A 23669-nucleotide genomic window follows, 5' to 3' on the forward strand; every position below is an offset into this window, starting at 1 on the left:
GCGTCAATCTCCACCGACGCTGACTAATTCTATAACTTGCTTCTTATAGCCAAGACGTCATTCCAGTTACGTCAAATCTGTGTTACACCTGACAATGAAAATAAAACCTTTCCACTTCAACATTACACATTTCTGTCAAGTTTTCATCTCCATGGATACAAAACAACAACAATGTTATGGTAGAAATCACAAAAAATCTGTAATCAATTGTTCCTTGATCCAAGGCCTGCCGGTCTACCGAATTTCATGCAATCTAAAAGAAACAGAGCCTTGACAGAAGTAATTTATGAACAAACATATTGAATTCTGTGCATTATGTACTCGAGGCTCACCAGAAAGTAGTATTGATACTGAGTGGATTATCCTGTTGAAATAAAGTGCAATGAATTTAATGCACTTAACCCTTTAGTTACTGATTATCACAAACTTTATTTCTAATACTGTACTACTGTAATATTATATATGATGCAACCTTTACAAATGACTGGACATTAAAACATTTGTTTTGTGGTGAACTAAAACTTACAACCCTGCATAAACATCACTTTTTCTTTACAGAGTAATGGAGTAATGAATTTAAAGAAAACATCTTCCATGATCTCACACTGCCTGAAACTGCATTCTTACTTCCAATATTGGAAATTTGCCATGGTCAGTTAATCCCAGAGAGGACTGAATACATTCGCTGGTTAGTTACCAAATATGTTGTAGACAGAGAAAAATCACAGTACAGCAGCTGCATTTTAGCCACTATTTTTCTATTATATCTATTGTGAAGTTTTGAAAGTGTTTAGAAACCTGGCATCAATTAGGATTTGATATTTCCACATCTTGAATTTTATTTATTATTGTTACCCATTAAAAACAATGTCTGATTTATAGAACCATATTAATATGATTCCGGACCACAGGGATCCCAAAATAAGGACCAGATTTCATGATAAAGTCACACATGAAAACAAAGGGAGTAATATTTTTGACCAAATACCTTTATATTGATATTTAGCCATATTTCAACAACACTGTAGTATTCTGGAGCTCCAGCTAACAATTATTTTCTTGATTGATTAACCTGATGATTATTTTCTAGATTGATCCATTAATCATCTGGTCTATAAAATGTCAGAAAAAAGAGAAAAATATTCTAGTTTCTCAGAGTCCACAGTGATAACTCTCAATGTCTTGTTTTGTCAGTCCAAAAACCAAAGATATTAAGTTTAACAGAAAAAAGCAGCAAGTCTCTGAAGAGACACTGAAAACAGTCATTTCTGCCAATTATTTCAACAGTTAATTGATTATCAAATCATTAGTGATTATTTTTCTGTGAATCAGTCAGCTAATTGTTGCTGCTCTTCTTTAATCTTCATTTAGTAAATTCATCACAAAAGGACACAGAATGTCATAAACACAAAGCAACAAACATATTTGCACAGTGGAAATGGTATGATAATACACGTTCCTTCTCCCCAGGGATGGACTCATTCAACAAATCTGTCAGGTTGAAAGCTCTATAAAAAATATGTTTAATTGTTTTTTTAACCACTTGCCTGATTGGGCAAGTGAGCTCTTAGATTTACTAGCCCAACATGGCATTTTACCTGCCCTGGGCAAGTGGGCAATCCTTATTGTTGAGTCCTGCAAAATATTATTGTAGTATGATATTTGAAAAGCCTTATCACCAGTAATGCACTGGGTATAAGGCTTAAGTGGCTAAAGGCAAATAATAGAACAGTCTGGTAAGTTCAGAAAATGACACCTTTTAAACCAGAATAAGACAATACTTATGCCATATTATGATGTAGTGATATGCATGATATCTAGTCTCATGCCACGATAGATATAACATCAATATATTGCCAAGCCCTAAAAAGAACCAAAGGGACAGTGGCAGTCACACGCATTAGCCAAGCTTTGGTGAATTAATATCATGTAGTCCTCTCTGCTGTATCTACAGTTGCACTGTAACGCAGTGGGTAGAGCAAAGCTTCAACCCTGCCAGCAGTACCAATTTGATTCCCACTGAGGCCACCCACTCTATATGTATAAAAAGTGTATGCAAGTGAACGTGTCGACTAAATGTTGTGTCTTATCTGCAGTTATTTTAGTTGGACTAGTCAGTCACGCCCTCATATTTCCAAGCAATAGTCTGTGGATGTGCATAAGACTTCACCGAGTCCACCTCAACCCACCTAAACGATGATTTACTCATAGCTGCTCTCTAGACACAAAGAAATATAAACAATTTAAAGTATCTTAATGGTTACAGACTGAGCAAAGAGAGCTACATGCTCTGCAACAACCGGATTTGTTAACAACCTTAACAGCAACAAAGATAGTGCAAAATACTGCTGCAACCTTGTACCCATGTCTGGAGAGATAGATCTTTAGTGTGTGATGAATGGTTAAATTCAATGCCAAAGAAGGTAGGCGGTATACAAAACACAGAGCTGACCTCAGTGCTGAGTGAAAATGTCTGTAATTCAATGCAGGCACACATGCAGACTGACAGGACATGTGATGCTATGCTGCTGACAACTAAATAAGGGATGATGAAGGTAAAAGAGGAAACAAAGGTTGCAAAATAAAACAATTCATTTCCTTACAACAGACTGTGCCACAAAAGCTAAAATCAATCCATTTACAATAACACATGCTTTCTCATCTCCCCCTCACCAACACACACATACACACACACACCTCCATGCAGCCTGTGCGCACGCCAGATCTTGTCGCCCCAGGAAATGGGCTTCATACATCTTGTCTGACTGCAATAAAGCAGTGCCTAAGATTCTATTTCCAATAAACGTCGACTGATTGGAAAACTCATTCTAATATCAATTTCCATCTGGGCCCTTTAAAAGGCAATCAGCATAGCTTCATCTCGGTATATCATGGGCTCCTTGAGATGATGACACAGCACTGGCTCTCTCCTTCTGCATAATGGCCTTCTCCTATCAAGGCATCTGCAATGAATAATACCACCCATGAATGGGCTATTTAGTCTGTGTTCGCACAGATAGGGGCCACTTCTCTGAATATTAATCCAGGGTTTTACACTTCATATGGTTCTCTCAGGGCTGCGCCATTTTTCATTCGGAGGAGTAAGGCACTTAGTGTGATTTGGCGCACTCATAGTTTCTTTCTAAGCTTTCTCAGAAGTGACAATGGTGATTACCAATGGCATCTCACTTTGTTTAAGATGCCTGGCGACCACAAAACAATGATTTAAGTCGAGGAATATCAATTCTACAAATGCTCTCTACAGCTTGCTGCAAAATGAAAGGTCATAGACGAACTTACATTAATGAAAAAAGTGATATAAGCTAGGGTTGAGCAATATGTTAAAATTTTTCATCCAGCAACTGACAATATCCAAAATAGTCTTGCAGGTATGTGTGTGCATTTTCGTCATTGCAATGTTACATTCACTACATTCATTAAAAATAAACAAAATGAACTCACAAAATGTCGAGAAAATAAATATTCTCACTCCTATATTCCTTATTTAACAGAAAAATACAACCAGAGCCTTCTGAATTCAAGTTTATCTTTTACCAAACTAAGACAAGCTTTAATTGCCTTGCTAACTCAGTGAAATACACTTTTACACACATTTAAAGTCAACAAACAGAAACCTAAAAAAACTCATGATAACCATCTCATCTAGGCTTGCCACTATTATAACAAACACCAACTCTGGTTTGGTCACAATAAACCCCTAATTCACTGAGTTACTACTAGCTTTTTTCCTCTCACTCATCCACAGTAGGTGTGCACTGTGCCACTGAATGAGAGCAGCTAACGCTCATGCAGACCTTTAAATTAGCAAAACTGACTGACAATAATCAACCAAAAAATTGCCCCAAAATCAGCAGCCCCAACTCGAATAAAACCTACTATATATCTGCCCTCGCAAAAACCACAAGGACATCCACTTTTAACTTTCAAAAGCAGTAAAATAATGCATCATAATTGATTTGTGTCTGTCTGTCAAAGTCAGCAGCCTTATTTTAACCAGAACGCAAGTCTGTCATCATGATGATAATAAACATTTACGTCTGCTACATCGGCCTAAAATAAAGGCCAGATGTGTCTTTTACTCACCTTCCAGCCGCTGCCCGCCTCCCTGTAGTAGGGAAAGTTATCACAGATCCACTGGTAGATCTCACTCAGTGTCATCTTCTTCTTTGGCGAGCTGTTGATGGCAAACGTGATGAGACTGGCATAGCTGTATGGTGGCTTGCCGTCTTTGTGCTGCTGCACCTCCTCCTGGTCCAGCGTGGTGTTAGGATCCAGTAGGGTACTCTTCTTGCCCATGCCAGGCCCATGGGCATTCTGGGCGTCCGCCTTACGGATGGCCGCCTGCATGGTCAGCTGAGGAAGCCAATCCATGGAGGTGAGGCTGCTCTCCAGCTCCGACGTCATGGTGACGGCAGGCTGGACAGGAGGGGGGTGGGGAAAAGGTGGAGGTGGAGGTGGGTTGCTGTTGGTGCTCGGTGACTGATGGAGACCGGACCAGGTGTGGAATAACAAACAGAGACGAGTGACAGGTTGAGGATGAAGTCTCCCTCAGCTCAAGACATCAGCACAACGTCTTCTGTAGGCCGACTCTGGAGAAACAAGAAACAGACATACCTTTATTAGTCAACTTGTCACTAAAATAAAGAGTCACATAGTACAAACATATGGAGATTTTTGCTAGGGATGGAAGGTATAAACAGTATAGAGAGTACACAAATTTGCCCTACAGTATGAATTTTGACTATACCATGTTGCTGTGGTAGAGCTCTAACTCTGCAAGCAACATGATAATATGTTACAACAAAATATCAAAGGCACAGATAAAAGAACCCATAACATCAGAGCTTTGCCAAATCTTTAGATATATGTCAAACTAAGCTAAACAGATTACATACAAAGAGCTTTGGTTTCTAGTTTGTTTGTAACAATTCACTAGTGGAGTTGGGGAAAAAAAGACAGGTGCAAGCGCCATCATATAGATATGGTTCATGCCTATAAGATGACTGGCAAATCATGTCAGACGACAGTGGGTCTAAGGGGTGGTTTTCTGTTCATTATTTCAGTTTTGCACATAAAATGTTCTTACAAAACCTCGACTATGTGAAATATGTCCTACTAATAGAGTTAGGAGATTACATATACTGTAACTGCCCACGCTTTAAATTATACTGTGATATAGATTTTAGGCCATACTTCCGAGCCATAATATTTGCAATAAATTAAATGGTTAACGATTAAATCAATTACTTGGACGATTGATTAATTATTTTTTAAGAAAAAATTCTCTGGTATCAACCTCTGTTACATGAATACTTTCTGTTTTTTACTCCTATATGACAGTAAACTGAATAGCTGAGTTGTGAACAAAACATCTGAGGACATCAGGCATCAAGGCTTTGATAAACAGTGATCAACATTTTTCACCACTGTATGACATTTTTCTGACATTTTATGAACCAAACAACTAATTGATTGATGAAGAAAATAACATACATAAATTAAATAAGAATAAAAATAAAATAACAGACTAATATTTAATTAAATCTTTATAAATCTTAATAATCTTTAGCTGCAGCCCTAATACTTATATACAAAGTTGCATCATTTACTGTAATGCAGCCTTTAGACCAGGAAAAGACAACACTTATGCCACATCATGATTTTAGGATATCCAAAATTTAAGGCTATCTAGTCTCATATCACAATATCGATATAATCATGATATACTGCCCATACCTAACAAAGAGCAACTAAACATTGGAGACGAGAAAAGTTGTGAATATCAGCAATACTGCAGAGAACTAAAAGAAATTTAAGCGAGGAAGCAACTCTGAACCGTTTGGCTAACATCACAAACCAAGTGTCTCAGTAAAGTATGCTTATATTTGCTGTGCAGGAGATCACAAGCCCACCACTTTCTCCACCACTTGCTGCTCTCAAAGCTGACTCATAGCTGGGACTCCATCTGCACAGAGAGAGAGTAAATGCCAGGCAATTGTTTTCACAACTGCCAGCCAAATGGGGGAATGGCTCAGGAGGAATTCCGACTCTCTTGAGGGTAGTAAACCCCCTCTCCTTTCTTCCCTGCCTGCCTGCCAGCTTGCCTGCCTGCCTCCTCCCCCTTCCTCCCCCAAACGGAGCCTCTGCCGTAAACAAGCCAGCCAGTGTCGTCTTGCAAACCGTCCTCAGCCGTGTGCGTGTCGGCCGTGCTGCGCAGAGCGCAGCCCACAACAGCCTGTCTCTCCCTGTCCCTCTCGGCACACTGCCCTCCCTGTCTTAAAATAGAGGGGCAGAGTAGAAAGGCCTTAAGTTACAAGCGTAGGTGAACATGGGCATCTGGGGGAAGAAAAAAAAAATCCTGAGCAGGATGACACTGCAATCTGGCTGAGGGGGAGAGAAAAAAAAAGAGAATGGGCGGGAGAATGAGGAATCCTCACCAAGTTGTGGGATTTTTCTCTTGACTAAGCATGCTCGCACAAGTGTGTTTTTGTGTGTGTGAGTCTGAGTGTGCACTCAGGCTGTCAGGCTGAGAATAAATACAGTCTTGACGGCACTCAATAGGTCAAATACCGTATCTTTCAAAAAAAATTTTGTGAAACTTGTGTGAGCAATGTGGTATTTTACTCAGTTATTACCATTTAAGTTAATTACAACTGCAACTAATGATTATTTTTATTATCAATGAATCTGGTAATTATTTTCATCATTAATTGATTAGTCATTTAGTCTACAAAATTAGGGCTAAACAATAAGGATTTCCCACTTGGCCAGGTCAAATGGAACTCCATGTAGGGCTACTAATCTAGCAAAAAGAATTAAACACTTAAACTATTTTGATAATCGATTACTAAAAAACTAAATGTTGTTGTCAAACTGTTAAACAGGGAGGATTCTTGTTTTTCTATGATCATTATCATATTAAACACAATATCCTTGAGTTGTGAACTAACAAAACAAGACAATAAAGGACATCAGCTTGGAGTCTAAAAAACTGACATGGTCATTTTTCACTATTTTCTGACATTTAATTGATGTGTCTCTCTGCTGTTATTTGATAACTGCTAATAAAAAACAAAAAAACAAAAAACAATTTGTACACTTTAGACAAGTAGTTTTCTGACTCACTTGCCTTCATATAGCTTTTTCTGGCCAACCAAGAGTCCAAAGACTCTTCATTTACTAAGAAAAGCAGCAATCCCTACTGGAACCAGCAAAAGTTTGACATTTTTGCTTAAAAAATAATCTCTTATTAAAAAAGTGTGCAACTTATTTTCTTTTAATCAACTAATCATTGCAGCTCTAATCTCGAAATGTGGTTTAAATGCTTTAAAAGGAGAGTTCAGATTATTTGAAGTGGAGTTTATGAGGTGCATATCGCTAGTCATGTATTACCTACAGAAGACTGGAGAAGCAGAGAGGAGTACCACCACAGAAACTAAGCAATGTACCTCTGTGAACAGGGTCAGCAACAGAGGGCACTTTAGCCATTCAAAATAAAAAGTTCCACCTGTTGGGAAACCATCATATAAGACAAATATCACTCTCTCCAGACCAACCAAACTCCACATGTGAAATCTGTAATTTTACCTGTCAGAAATCAGGAGTTGAGGGTCCATCCCTGCCTGTCTTAGTTCATCTGAGTTACTGTGTGACTTCGGTGAACTAACCTTTTAAAACACCAAAGACGCACAATAACACAAACAAGCAAAGAGATCAAGGCAAAGTAACCAGGCAACTCTGCTGCTGTGTATTGCTGTGCAACCTATGGAGTTGGTTTGGAGAGAGTGATATTTGGCTATATAATGCTATTTTCTCTTCATATTCTTAATATAACATATGCTGAGACTGATAGAGATTTTTTTTAAGTAGGCCTTTCTTAAGTGGCTAAAATACGGGACCACAACAGTTCATTTCATAGCTTCCATCCACAGGTCAAATTATCCCAACTATTCCTTTAAAAAATGTTGCTATATTAAAATGATGATTTACTCCAAACAGTGACTTTTTCATGATATCTGTCTTAATCAAATGGTTAGTTTTTAAAAACAGTTTGTAGTCATTTAAAATATCTAATCTTTTAGTCTACATGGAATATCTGCTTTTTAATTATCTTCAAAAAGGTGGTAACGTGGAATTAAAAGAAACAACAACATTATTTTATGGGCCTCTGCTGTCAGAACAAGATGCAGCAGAATAGTAAGAAATTCCTAAATTGGGCAAACTGCTTTGGCAGCGGTTGGTCACAAGCAGTTTGTGGTTGTCCCTTTCAATTGATCTCTCACAACGGGGGTTAGCTAGTGCCCAGCAGCCAATTCAATATCCACTATCAGGGTAGCCGGGCAGAGCCAGATGATGAAGGCATTTTTCATACATCCAAACAGCATTCAAACAGCATTCTGAGACGGGAAAAACTAAATCCAGTTGGGGGAGATCATTACTGGAGGGGAGCACTGGTCTTAAATCTTCCCTTATAATCAGTGTTGGCTGATGTAAAGTTTCTAATCCATGTTTTTCTGAGCAAAATGACTTTATATTTGATTTCTATTTGATTTCCCATCTTTATTTTTAAGTGATCTGCCATCTAAAATGAATCCTTTGACTATCAGAAGCTTTCCCTTTTAGGCTGTGGATGTAATGGAGAACAGCAGCTGTTGGCAGTCACCTTGAATTCGTGTCAGTAATTATTTTTTTATGGAAAAAGGTGATACCAAAAGTTTGAATAAGCTTCTCAAACCATTCCAAGAGCACCATCCACTCCTGCACTGTCCATCTGTATCATGTTTCAAACTGACATAGTTTCCACAAAATAAGGCCAAATACACTACTTCTGGAGACCTTCAAAGATTTGAGAAGGGCGATAACACAACTATAAAGCAGTATATTTTTGGCCAACCGGTGAATGAAGGTGGACAACAAGAAGCAGAATATGCTGCAAAGGAGGTTTGACAAGTATTTATGGATGTTTTGATGCTTTATTCCTTTATGTGAACATGTTGCCTTTGAAATCTATTGTAATTGCCTGAAATCAGGCTCCCCACAACTTTTCTAATTCAGAAAAAGAAGAGCACAACACATGTTTTATGGCCACCTTTCAATCCATTTGATAATAAAAAATAGATTAGATTAGATTAGAGAGATAGATAGCTAGAGTTTCACTTTAAGCTATTCACTTCGAAAAGAGCTAGTTATTTACTTTTTTCATTCTTCCTTGATGAAAACACCAAAGGCTTTGAGGTAACTCTCGCACCCTTGGCAGTCATGAGCAGACTGATAGATGAGCACACTTGCTGACTGACTACTTACAGGTGAGTCAGCCTAATGGTGGAGAGCAGTTCCTCATCACTGAAAAGACAAACAATTCATGCACAACATATCTCCACCCTGTAACTGAAATAAAGGTGACTCACTTGCTCCTAATGACAGTAATTTTCCTCTTTGAATGGCAGTGTATTGAAATATAAAACAATTTGATTTTGAATATTTAACTATATATTATTACACATTTGAATAACCGATGCACCACTCCAAGGGCTGAAATACATTATTAATATTATTGTACATCTTTCAATCAAGCTTTAACCAACTCACTGGGCCTCCAGGACAGATTTTAAGTCAGTGTGATACCATCAATACAACTTCAACCTGTACAGCTTCTGTGGATATTTTTAGTATCTGGTCCACCACTACAGCTTTAAATATAAATACAAGACAACAAAGCTGACATTATTCGATGTGGAGAAAAGTAGCTGACAACCAATCTCATACCTGATTAATAGTTAAAATAATTTTTCCAAGTAAAAATATCTAACAATCTGCGGGTCGAGCTTTTTAAAACTGAGGATTTGCAGCTTTTCTAAGTTTTGTATCATTGCTAATTCAACAGTCTGCTGGTTGGACACGATAGTAGGGATGTACCGATACTCAATATATCAATATCTGTCCAATACTGGTCAAAATCACTGGATCGCATATCAGGAAAAATTATCACTCTTATCAATGTTTAATTTAACTTTGAGCGACATGTCGTAAAAAGAGTTGTGCCACAACACAAATGAACAGTATGTGTCAAGGTAACAGTAGCTGAACGTGACTTGACCTGTCAGCGGTGCTGTCGTTATGTCAACTGTGTAGAGTTATTTTAAGCTCAAGGAGGAAAAAAGCAAAACAGCAGAGTGCACTTCATATACTTATTAAATTTCGTTTTGAACATTTCAGTGGTGCTGACCAATGAAAATGCTGCTAAGAGTTCTGTGTGTGAAAAGGTTGTGGGCTATGCATTTCTTCTTTAACGGGAGTAGAATTTTTTTCAAAGTTTGAGCGTGATTTTTTTTTTTAGATAGCTAGGTTAAGCAAAGTTCATCCAGTCAAATGCATTATTAACAGCGTAGTTGTTTAAGATAGGGGAAAAGATTGGACTGATATTGGCAGATACTCAAGGTTGTGGTATCTGTATCAGACATAAAAAAGTGGTGTCAAACTGTCCATAAATTGTAGAAATCATCCTGGACTCTGAGCGACTCTGATGGGCATTTCTCACCATTTTTGACAATTCAGAGACTAAATAACTATTAAATTAGTAACTGCAAATGTACAGCCTACAAAATCACCATGAATTTAAATCATCTCTCATCAGACAGTTTGTATGTTGAACTGGTTTGCCTTAGATTTAACTAAATGTACCTAATAGGGTTAGGCGATGACTATCGAATTGGCACATTACATGTATGCCAATTGCCATACATGATGTCCACAGCAAAACTTCATTGCTGAGTCTAAAAGGGACTTTTAGTCTTGGTATATGTCTGCAATTTAGTTGCATTCAATAAGAAAACAATAAACAGGACATGGAGATGTAGCGTTGCAACAGCCTCTTTTTTATGTCAAAACATGTCAAAAACAGAACTTGAGCAACAAATCCATGGCAACCTTGATGGGACACACTACCTCAAATACAGAGGGGTTTTATATCACAGTGTTACAGTAATAGAGGGCTCAGTGGTTGATGATTGTCAGCCGTCGCCCATCGACACAACCCTAAAAACTGGCAGCTTAGTGTAAGGATCAGTATAAGTTAATTGGTGGTCCTGATGTAACAGTTTCCATTCATATTGCCCCCCACCATTCATATTGAGGCCCAACACTCAGTATGAAAGGGGATAGCCAAAAGGAAGAAGCAGGCAGAGCCTTCTGGTGGCCACCAGAGGTGAGCTGACAGAGACAGAGGTTGATGAAAGGCGCTCCGCCCGCTACACAGAGACGCATGCCATTTGACCCTCTACGCTAATGATCCAGCTGCTACATAATCTGCCGGGCCAAGTCGGTGTCTTAATTAGAGAACCTTGGGCTGTGGCAGGAATGATGAAGCGCAACACAAGCAGGCAGTAAGGCAGCCCCCCTGCTGCCTTCATTACCCCGCCAGGCTGTGGGACAGTCAGCACAGGGACAAGCCCCAGCCTGTTGCCACATCAGGGAGGGCTGTCTGTGTATGTTCACCAACGGGTCTGGGGGTAGAAGGAGGCGTACTGAAAGGAGGCGGGAAAGATGAGAAGAAAAGCCAGGGGAGATGAAGCAGTAGGGGAGGGTGTGAAGGGCACCATGATGCTGGCATCAGGCCTGGCAGAGAGCAGAAAGTGGCAACAGAGTCTGAGAGTCCGGGCACTATGATTACGAGCCCAGGGGAGCAGACTGCGATCTCACACATACGGAGCCACTTTGATCTGGCTCTAGGAAAATGGGGTTCAGTCACTGTCAGAAGCTGCTGAAAAAAGAAAACTTCTTTCTTTTTCTCTCCACTTTAATTTGTTTTTAGACTGAAGCACTGAGACTATTTTCCGAGGCTGAGAGGGAGAAATGGATGGTCAAATTCATTCTCTATTCAACACTCAAAGTTTCTTTATCCTCCAGGGATTAATGGCAGATTTAGTTCTGAATGAGAAATTGAAAGCGTTTCTGAAACATCTTAATTTACCAAGTTCTTGACAGGACTTATCAACGTTCCTGCTGCCAACAGAGCACTGACAGCAAATCAGTGATTGTGTTTTGTGTCTCAGCTACTAAGTCTGAAGTGGCTCAATCAAACTGACAGCATGGTTATTATACATGTGCCAGGCCCTCTTTTATTCAAGAATCTCCAATGAGGCAACAAGCTGAGTAACAACCAGAGATTACTCAACACAACAGAGCAAATTACGTCAACTTCAGCACGTTAGGCAAGTACGTACACACTGAAAGCAAGTCAGCAACTGCGTCATAAAATCAGTGCTGTTCCCCATCTCCACTATTGCAAAATTGATATCTGTACTTAGCAAGCACTTAAAAATTTTAGTAGGACCCCTAACAATGCATAGCCCAGCATGAAATTAATATTTCAAGTGTAATTTGCTACAATGAATGGCACTTAACTGTCTTCAACATTTTATGCTTAACGTATGGTTGAACAACATCTGAAACTATGAAATCAAGTTTTTTTTGTCGTAGTCTTGCAATACCAGACAATCAGAGATCTCGCTCGCCACTGACCATTTGGGAATTTCTAAATACAAGGTAGTTGCTTGAACAGCAGTGCGAACGGCCACTAACAAACCTACACCCCTTACTTTTTTTTCAAGGACACGCCTCACCAGAAAGAGTCTGCCCCCATTCACTTCAGTAGTATGTCACCACCCCAATAAGAAGGGCAAAACAAAAGCCTTTGGATTGGTTCACAATGGAGTTTTTTTTAACTCTCTTGTTTTTACCCAGTTTTAACAACAAAATCTGGGAGACTGTCCTCTGTCGCTATAGAGTGAAACATTTAGAGATTGACTTGGGAGTCTTTTTTGATGCTGATATTGATATGAGCACTTTAATATTGTATATGAGTAAGTACAGAGTCCAATTCAATACATATATTTAGGCAAAAGCAGATTGAATATGTATCTGACACTGATATATACACTTTACTTTTCACAAGCTACTTGATATAAATACCCTAGATTTATAAACTGAAATTACTGATATGAATGAAACTACTTTACCATATTATTCCAATTGTTAATATTGTAAATTTACACCAGCAGCCTTGACAAGGGATTTTGTATTTTGTGATTTGCTGGATGAGTCACTTTTTTTCCTAGCTGGGAACAACATCTAGTGTTATTGCCGTGTCCACTTTCAAGTAAATGCTACGTTATCCTTACGGATAGTGTATCATTAACTTTGCCAACAGTTAGGGGTGGGACATTACCAGTTTTACAACTTGCTACAGCAAAAGGAACCACATGGTAATTACACTGTTCCACATTTTAATTAGGCCTAGATTCATTGCATCTACTATTTTTCTGTGAACAATCTATTGTCCAGCAATAACCGAACATAGTAAACCATATCCCTAAATATAGTACACAGGTGCACCATGCAAACTGTACTGACTAAATTAGTCTGCTTCAATACAACAGTGGAAAAGGCAGTGATGGGGCTCTGAAGCCTTTTCACTCTTCTAGGACCAGTCTGAAGTGTCTGGTTTCATTGAGAGTGCTGAGGTAATTCAATCAAAGATAAGCACCTAATGTGTGTATCATCTGCATGATTACAGTTTGATGCTTTATTGTAAATATAACATGGTTACCATTTCTTACAACAGATTTATGGTGCAGTCTTTTCCTTTTTTTACTGGCTTCCACTCATATACATTAAAGGAAGAGTACAACAGTTTAAAATAAGGCTGCTTGTGATTACTTTGACAGACACTGCCATTGTGATATGATTCAAGACTAGCAGGAGTGATATTTTTTAAACAATTTTCAATTTCACAAAAAAAATATTAAAATTCTGATGATGTGACATTTGTTGGGTTCACGCTGTACCAACAAACATGTTTTCTTACATCTGGATAACAAGATTTGTGGGCAGTACTAGAGTAATTCATCATAATGCTGCTTTGTCACACATTTGGTGACAAGTATCTGTGAATAAGTAACTACTTTCTTCATGAATTGTTCACCATTAACTGTGAATCAGCCACTGAGAAGCACAAACTAGTAACAACTCATTTATTGATCACTTAATCATTAGTTTCATTTGAGCCCCCTCAGGTAAAATGATACATCATACTGAGTAGTTACTTAGTAGTCCTTCATTATCTTACTATTACTTGTCATTTTAATAAAAAAAAAATGAATGATGGGGAATCAGTTACTCAGGAACTCATTAAAGAGGCATTAGTTATTAGATCATTCAACACTTGTTCCTTTGTAACTACTCAAATTTTCTCATTTCCTGCTGCAAAAAGTGTACACTGAGTATAGTGGGTCCTCCTGCAGTGAGCATTACCGAAGTGGGAAATAAACCCAAATGAGCAGCTAAGTCCACTGCAGATTTGCCAAAGTTCCTCAAAATTATAACAAAACAAGAAATAAGAAAAGTAGAAACTATACTAAACTACAGCATTCACCAGTGTAACAAATGTACCACAGAATTTATGGCTTAAACTAGTTTGCAAGGCCTGCGCTAACAGAGTGATGTAAGATTATACCCTAATAATGCTGAGCATTTTCCAAAGAATATAATGTGTTGTTCTAAATTTGCCAAATTTGTTCTACAGGACATGAAACTCAACTTGCACAGACCTTACACCTGCTGAGGCAGGTAATCCATCTCAATAAACATGCCCAGTTTTTCTTTTATCAAAAATCTGTATAGTGCATAAAGTTGAAAGCAATGGAAAACTATACCTATGTTCTGTTGTGCAGCTCTGTGAAAACGTGTTTATACTTCATACCTCAAACGAGATAAAAACACTACTAATATTAGAAACTGTCAGATCTTAAACTATCTTCCTTTCATTTTGAATATTTGGTATTAACTCATTCAGCTAAAATAACTTCAAATTTAAATCTGGATGACAAATAGATTGATATGTCTGATTACCAACAAACAACAATTTTAAACCACTGGTTTCAATATTTAAGATAAAACTACCCACAAAGTACACAATACAGTACGCTCACTTGTCAAATACAACCTTCACTCTTATGAATTAAAACTAGCACCCTCTCTTTGAGTTAGGCAAAACAGAGGGAACTACTGACTGAAGCAGAAGTAGAGGAGGCACACTAAAGGGAAGTGGGTAAAACAAGAAAGGTGAATAAAACAGGTTTTACTATTTGAATTACAGTCCAAGAAAAAAGCCAATGAACGAAAATCAGGTTACAGTGCAGTCCCAGTAGGGAGCGGTATTTAAAGACATGACAAGACACCCCACAGGAAATGTTACTCAAGGCTAAGGAGCCTAAACAAAACAGACAGCATGCACACTTAATTTTTTCATCTGCCATTTCTGTTTAATAATGTAAGGTCAATAAACCTGATGAAATGAATTTGTACTGTGTTTGACTAACCAAATACATATCAGTTTACCTGTACGGTCAGTGTGTATACAGGACCACTTATGCAGGGATGAAAGCAGTCTAATCAACTGCTAGTAAATGCAGAAAGGACAAAATCAAATGTAGCACTTACTTTGGTGTGAAAATGGCTATAAGAAATATCAATGTTTGTCCTTGGTGTGAATGAGTCAAGATGGCTTATTTTACATTGTTTCACGACCCTGCTCATGACCAGCGTTTGGTGCAGGTCTGTCATTGTTCAACCTGAAAGTGTGAGGACCAGTGAAAAGGCACTTTAGTGTCTGTGCCTGTGCTCACTACAGCAACCACTGAGGACAACACAAAGGCTTTTCTCCTCAACAGATATTAGTGGTTACTTGCACTCTCAGACTTAATTCTTCTTTTCTGAGTGGAAACGAGTAAAAATGAGTTTAAGTCTCTCTAAGGTGGACAGAAATCCTGGAAGATTAAACACACAGTAGGTAAGTTCTGCTGCTAGGGGTCTCTCTCACATTAAAACAATAACAAATTATATAGTTTGATGACATCTTGCAGTAGCATGGGTCATGAGAGTTGCTGTTTTCATTGTTAAACAACCGCAATTGCCGGTGAAAAGCTATCTCATGTGACTCAGGCCGAAATCATGTTCACGGACAAGGTAACAATAAACATGTTACGTTTAGTCAGGTTCGCTGACTTTCTTCCTTATTTTGACTTACATGATGTATCTGTGTTTTTTACCTTAAATAAATTACAGATTTCTCTCATTTTGAGCTTAGCATTAAGACTGGAGGCAGGGGGAAGACTTAACCTGGCTGTAATATATAACTATTTCTTGTTGAGAAAGAGTGGTTGATTGGTGTAGTTGTGCAAGCGCAGATCCCAAAATAACAACCTCCTCCCTTTAAAGATCAGTAAATCCCTTATTGAATCCAATGCCCATCATATGCAATCTGTGTAAAAGCAACACAACACTGCAGCAATATTACATCATTTAGCAGACCTGACCTTGTGTGTCAACAGCTGCAACTACGTATTCGCTGAATACCTTGTCTGTTAACAACGTCTGAAGTTTTTTTTTTTTTTTTTTAATATCCAATGTTATGAATGGGATTTCATGTAAAAGAGGTATAACAGACCTAAAACAACCCTGAAGAAAGGCTTTTACAAATATACTTTCAGTGTTTTTAATAGTAGCTAACATACATGATGCAACCATCACCAAATTACCATGTTCCTCTTTTGGTCACAAGATTGGCCAGATTGCACTCTGTATTAACCTAACTTCTTATTCAATGAAATCATTCCCATTCAATTGGGAAGGGCTGTTGTGAAGGGTTGTCTTTTATTAAGATAGTTTAGTTATAAAGCACAGTAGCAATCAATTTGCACTGAATTGGTAAAACTTTTCACAAATGCTGGATTAGAATCTTAACCAATACTAATTCATTCATTCACCTCACCTGAGTCTGTCAGCATACATATATCTCAATAACAGAAATTCAGTGGTACTAAGATCATGCTTTGTCCTCTTGCTATTCATTCTTGCTGGGCTGATACCATTTTTCTTAGAATAGGCCTACACTGTGGCTACATGTGCAGCTGCATTTATCAAATGTATAGAACATTCAATGACAGCATTCATTCTTTTACCCAAATTTCCATTGTGGGTTGTGATTTGCCATTTTCAGTTTGTGGTTTGATCTCAAGTGTCTATAAAAAGGACACATAATGTGCAAACAAATAGACAAAGATGCCTTTATATGATTATATAACACTCCACCACAGCTAGCCTATTTTATTTTTTACCTAGAACACCTAGCTGCCTACCTAGAACAACTTCCCTTCAAATGCCTGTGCATTACTGTCATCATTTCCTCTCTGAGAAAAGAGTAGGCAATTCAGCTCACATTCTTACTCCCACTTGCAGACACAAGACTGTTGATAGGTACCAGACCAGTGCTCTCCTGCACTTATCTGCAATTTCCGCGATTAATCCCCTTTTACTGCAGTCATGCATCCATCACGGGTAACACTCCAACAGCATGTGCCTGCTCAGCTACACAGACAAAGCCATTAAGACCTGCGATGGCTGTACTGCCATATACTGTATGAGCTACCTCAGAATTGCAGATGTGATGAATGCTGCATTAAAAACAGTGTCACAAGGATTCAAACAGAGCACAATAAATATTTACACCATTGATTGTTAAATGCTGTCCAGACTTTGGTGTGTGTGGAGAGAAAGAGAGGGAGCTTATTATGACAAGAATCTTCCTGTAGTGTGATGGTAACTTGGCAAAAGGGAGGGGAATCGCTAAGCGTGCTCCCTCTGTTATGCCTGAAGATTTGGCACATGCACTCACAACAACAACAGTGATGTAACCTGGTAACAAGCCTTTGGCATCTTTACTCTCGACCGAAACCCGGGTCATACCTTCCATATCAACAGCATAATATCCAGCGTGGGAGAAGCCCTTGTTTTCCTAGTGATTGCAAGGGGGGATAAACAGGGAGGGGTGGGAACCCTGCTCACCTGCCCTACAGTCAAAAGGGAGACTCCTCACTTTTTCCAGCCCTGGGGGCAAAGGACTTAGCTGGGAGTTATTTTTGAGATCTCTCAAACTAAAATAGCAGTGCATCTGAGTAGTGTGAATGCACGTGAGGTCTATAATCATGCAGCGAACCACTATAAGCCTCATCTTCATTAAAAAACAAAAAGTAGGTAACGGTAGTGCCAAGGCAACAGCTTTTAATGTCAGTCTTCCTTCTCAATTAAAGGCTTAATGGTTCAGCTGAAACCACCCCCAGGAAGAAAGCATTAATAACCCAGTCCTTACTTGCATTTTTAGGATGTGTCAATTATCGCTTCACCGCTCACGCGGCTGAGCACATTGTTCAGCTTATTGCAGCCTACAGCCGAGCCGGGCGCCAACCGGGGCCTCCTTGCTGCTAACAGAATGTGCAAGAGTGCCTGTGTTTTACAGTGCAATCTATGTGTCAGTGTTATTAGTGGGCTACGTTGTGTTAAAGTTGGTTTTTAAGATGCAGGCAAGCAGACCTCTCTGCTGCGCTCTTAAAAAAGAAAAATGGTATACATGCTCTTTCTGCTCCCCTACTCCCTCAATCCCACTTCGCCTGTGGTTGAACAAATCAAGTCCATAATTATTCTGCCAATCAATCGGGAGCGCAACTGTGGCTGTGGGGCAGTTAAACGCTGAGGAGAGAGAGTTGTCAACAAAGCAAAGCTAAACCCCGAGTTCCTTTAAACCCACTGAACCTTAAAAAGGCAAGAGAGACACCTTTGTCTTATTAGACAGTGCCAAACAAAGGGAGGTCTTCTAAGTGAGTGGTAAAGAGAAAAAGCATCCAGCTGCTGCAGACGTACAGAGAGACAGGCAGGCAGAGGGACAGAGGATCAGAGTAGAGGAAGATCTGGGAGTTGGCTGTGGATCAACTGAGCTGCTTCAGGCTGTCTGGAGAGGCCACAAAGCAAGCAACAGGGTTTGTGACCCCTAAATGCAGACAGAGCCAAACCAGGAGAGAAATGTGAATAAATGCTGCAGTGTTACATATTAGAGATATTAGAGAGATGCTCTCAGCAGTCTGCCACTTTTCCATTTTAATGTGGGCTGGATGTAAATATAGATAAAAGGACAGAGAGAGGTCTAAGCAGCACAAGGCCCTCAGCTCGTTGCACAATCTGCAGGTCAATACAAAAAAAACCCACATACAACATTCTAGTAATTGAATAAGCCTTTGCAGTGAATCAGAGCAGTGATCAAGAGGGGTTTGTCTCTCTGTCCCCAACAGCTTGCCTGGGAGGTGGCCTTTGTTTTGGAGGTGGCAGGGGTGCCCTGACACCGACCATGCGAACCCAATTACCCTGGTCCCACGGCCTGGGGGCCCACATTAACACACTCCCCCTGGGAGGTTGACTCCATGCCAGCCTGGCAGCCAGCAAGATCCTGCTGCTGAATCACAAATAGACCACTTAAGGCACTGGCAGGCCAAGCGTTTTTGGTGGCAATCTTGAGGGCCTGTCCTCATCTGCATTCGCTAGATCCAGATCAACGTCAATGTTAAATATTGAGCCAGTCTCGGAGGCTAGCAGTGTAGGTGAGGTGAGCTTCGGTGCGTCTGCTTGGAATATGAAATCTATCCATGGCAAACGCATAGCCAGGAAAGCACTGGTCCACCTCGAGGAACAATTAATCTCTTTAGTAATTACTTAATTAGAATTTAGTCATCGACAGAAAAATGCCAAACATGCATTAGTTCCAGCTTCTCAATGCTTTTCTTTAACTCATGATCATAAACTGAATATCCTTGGGTTTAGGACAGATAAGTCACACAAAACTGATGATGAATTTGAATTTTATGACTTTGTAGATATCAAATGCTGCAGCATATGCTAAAAAAAAATTAATCATATTACAACTATTATGATAGATACTGTGATTGCAATGTAATACATGACTGGTGAGAATTACAATTTTTGCTTTACAATTTTAATTTTCACTGAAAAAAACAGAGGAGGATTTGACATTTGTCTGGGTCTGTATCAAGAAAACACAATTTCTTACATCTGGACAACAAGATTTATAGGCCAGGGCATGTCTGCATTATAATCCTGTTTTGTCACACATTTTTCCTTTATCAAAAAATTGGAGCTTCTGTGATTTGGATATTGCACTTGGCCATATTGGGATTTCAACAAAATTTTGATTAATTGTGCAGCCCTACCTGGGAGTGCAGTTTGTCTAGTTAAAATTAAGTCACCAACAGAAAATTAATTGGCAACTATTTATTTGATAATCATTGTTGAAGTCATTTTTTCCTAGCAAAACACCACACGCTTTAGTTCCAGCTTCTCAGTTGTGAGGATATGCAGCTTTTCTTTATCTTAATGTTGATCGTCTTTTCTCACTATTTTATGACTTTGAGGTTATAATTGATTAATTGAGAAAATAATTGGCAGAGCAATCATTCATAGAAATAATCATTAGCTGTAGCCCTAATCTGAACTGTGGTTGAATACATTCAAATTTCTAATGTGTTGAGAATTACAAATGATTGGTAAATCTCATGAATAACTCATATTTGATTTTCTAGATTAATATAGTGTACTATGACTCAACATTGTTTTTTAGGAAAATCCTGTGTGTTGTGATGTCTGTATCTACACACACAAGTATGCCCTCTGCCTGCATTTTCTTATTTTTTCGTGTTTTGTTCTGTTCAGGGCACTTCTGGGCATCAGCCTTTGAGCAGTGTTGTGCAGTCTCCAGCCAATAACGGTGCACAAGTTGTGAGGTCAGGGCTATAAAAACGTGATAAACAACGGTTACATTGCTATCTCCAGGAAGAAGGGGACAACTTTGTACAGTACGTTTACAAACAGCAACAGACAAATTCTGCATATTCTACCTTTAAAGCTGAAACAGAACACTTTCAACCGAGTAAGAAGATTTTTTTTCTCTTATTTAAGTCAGACATAATGTGGCATGGTTAAAAGTGTTCATGTTATCCCTTTCAGAAACATCCATGTATGAGCCCCATTTTCAAGTGCAACAGACATTTAAAAAAAGAAACCATGCTTGAATTACCCAAGCGTGATTTAAAGGAATTACCTGGGTGGGCAATGCATGTTTTGAGTCCTACACGGAACAGGAATCAGGTCATGAATTTCAAATTTAGACAGTGGATCAGCATTGGCAGCTCTGAAGCTGGAGCTGAGAGAAAGAGCTGCAACACCGGTTACACCGAGACAGAGCACTTGCTTTCAAACCCCAGAAAGTACAAAGTAAAAAACAAAATTCAAACAGAGTTGAAATAGCTTGAGGTTTGGTAGATTTGTTAGATGTTCCTCTCACGTAAAGCCTAAAATCATCTTCATTTAGGATGGCACTAGAGCTGGAGTTATAATTAAAACCATTTTGCTTTTTAATCAATATTCAATCTCTCAGAAATAATTAACAGCATATTAAAGAGTTTACTGCCTGACAGAGCTGGATGCCTCTACATCATTAAGCTGTTGAAGCGCTGCTCTTTGACTCCTCATGTCCCATTTCACTGGTTTACTGCGCCTCCGTACAGGCTCTTTAAAATGCTGCTGGAGTCATACTGTACCTGCAGATAATAACACAGCCCACTGATAACATGCGGCGTGTATGCTCTCCCACTCTCACTGAGACATGGCTTTTAACATGTAACACATAAACACTTGAGGCTACATGAGTGAACATGTACGTGACAAATGTACGGCTTATACAAGTTGACTGAACGCAAACGCTTCACAGGAAATAGCGGCAAACTATGATCAAGATTTTCAAGGTGCATTGCTGAGGGGCGGCCACCTGCCATAAATCCATGCACCTTTCCCCTGAGTGATAATGCAGCCTGCATTGGAAGTTACACAACAACAGCATCGAGCATATTAGAGGGATTAGAAGTCACAGGTCAATAGTTTTGTATTTTCTTGGTGCTTCATCTTCTGCTTTATAGTGCCAGGCTTTTGGCCTACAGACTCAATCACTCTGTCAAACGCATAATGTTCAGGTCACACACACATCAGCAGCCCAAATGTACATACAAACACAAAGCCGAGCTGAATATAGCCTCAGCGAGCAATCATCTGCTTGATCAAAATACATGGAGAGATGTGCAGGAAACATTTACTACAATATACAGTATGAAAGCACTCCAATCAGCTGTTGAAATTTAACCGGCGCTGTCTTGCGTCACCAGGAATTGTCTGTGTTTATACAAGCTAATAAATTCCTTGGGCATTCTCCAGATGACTTCCATGGTAATTTGGGGGCAGCTTGGTTTTCGTCTACTGCTGATTAAGGAAAGAGCAGGAGAGTAAAACATGAAACTGAGGCCGGCGTCTACAGCAGCCATACAACAGGAATTTGTTCTCAGGTGGAACGGACAGCTGCCAGTGTCTATACCTGTTCTCTTCACCCCGCTCCGTTCCAGATAATTTCAATTAATTTGGTTTCCTGGAGACAATGTTGCTATTTATCTGGGTGTGGATGAACGGGGGGAGGGGGGGAGCAGCAGTCACTGTTGGTTTAAGGTTCTGCAGTCAAAATACCTCCTGGCAAAAAATGGATTCATCAACGTGTGGTTACCGCCTTACAAGAGTCACAATAGGTCATCACAAAACCTGAGGATTTACCATAATAAACAGCAGACACGTGAGTTAGGCCCAGAGTCAAAAGTTTTTGGCTTCTGCTATTTAACTGACAGGCAGGATTTAACAGTAAAAATATTGGCACCTCTGGTACACCTGAAGAAAGGCTTTTAGGCAAATTATGGACTTGTGACTAGCATTATGTGGGCAGTCACAAATTGGCCAACAACAGAAGCTGCAATTGGTTACAGGAGAGTAACCACAATAAAGCAAAAACATGCCTGATCTGAGGTAGATGTGTCCATTACAACAACATAGTCTTGAAATACTCATCCTTTATTGGGGTGCAACTAACAACTATTTTTGTTTTTTACTAATCTGTCTTTAAAATGCCAGAAAATGGTGAAAAATGATAATAAGTGTTCCTCAAGCCCAAGGTTAGTTCCTCAAATGTGCTGTTTTGACCACAACCTAAAGATATGCAGCTTAGAGTAAAGAAACCAGAAAAAATACTTAAACTGATTAATCTAATTTAATAGTTGACAAAATGATTAATCAGTTGTTGCAGTTCTAATCCTAATCATAATTTTGATTCGATTTTCAAAAATAACTTTGATCTTTATATTCATCAATATGTAGAAACGTTCATCAGTTCTAAACACTATTACACTTATAACACTACACAATAAATTGGTGCAGCTCTAATAGATTTTAACACTTATTTTGCACTTGATATCGTACTCTAAACATTACTGATGTTTTATAAAGGTGTCTTATAATCCCATAATATGCATTCATGATCAAACAGACATTATGAAAAAGATTACATGAATTTAGAAGCTTCTTGTGTTCAGAAAAGGTTTGTGTTCAGCAGCCAACTTTCCCACCAGCACATGAATGCACCGCATCGTAAGCCTGTTCAAATCAAATGCATTGGGGTATGACATGCAAAACACTATGGAGGTCCTTGAACATCATTACTCCCCCTTCAGCGTGAAGACGCAGTCAGGCAGGCAGCAATCTGAGCATGTTGTCAGACAGGAGGAAGCAGCAGAAGGAGATACTGTACTACTATTGTGAAATTGGCTGCGGTGTTTCCAATGGGGAACTCTAATTTCAGAGGAGGAAGGTGAAGATGCTGT

At 39.1% G+C, this 23669-nt stretch overlaps 1 protein-coding gene across 3 annotated transcripts in view; it reads right to left on the reverse strand.

Moving 5' to 3' along the window:
* Window positions 1-23669, reverse strand: part of foxj3 (forkhead box J3) — a 102476-nt gene that overhangs the window by 57765 nt on the left and 21042 nt on the right. For all 3 annotated transcript variants that reach the window (XM_084736386.1, XM_084736368.1, XM_084736377.1), the window contains exon 2: window positions 4105-4610. In XM_084736386.1, coding sequence (XP_084592512.1) covers window positions 4105-4425 — 321 coding nt within the window. In that variant the 5' untranslated portion in view covers window positions 4426-4610. The remainder of the gene's footprint in view (window positions 1-4104; window positions 4611-23669) is intronic.

This window comes from Lutjanus erythropterus, chromosome 2, assembly GCF_056507025.1.
Source record: "Lutjanus erythropterus isolate fLutEry1 chromosome 2, fLutEry1.hap2, whole genome shotgun sequence".
In the NCBI taxonomy this organism is placed as follows: Eukaryota; Metazoa; Chordata; class Actinopteri; order Lutjaniformes; family Lutjanidae; genus Lutjanus; species Lutjanus erythropterus.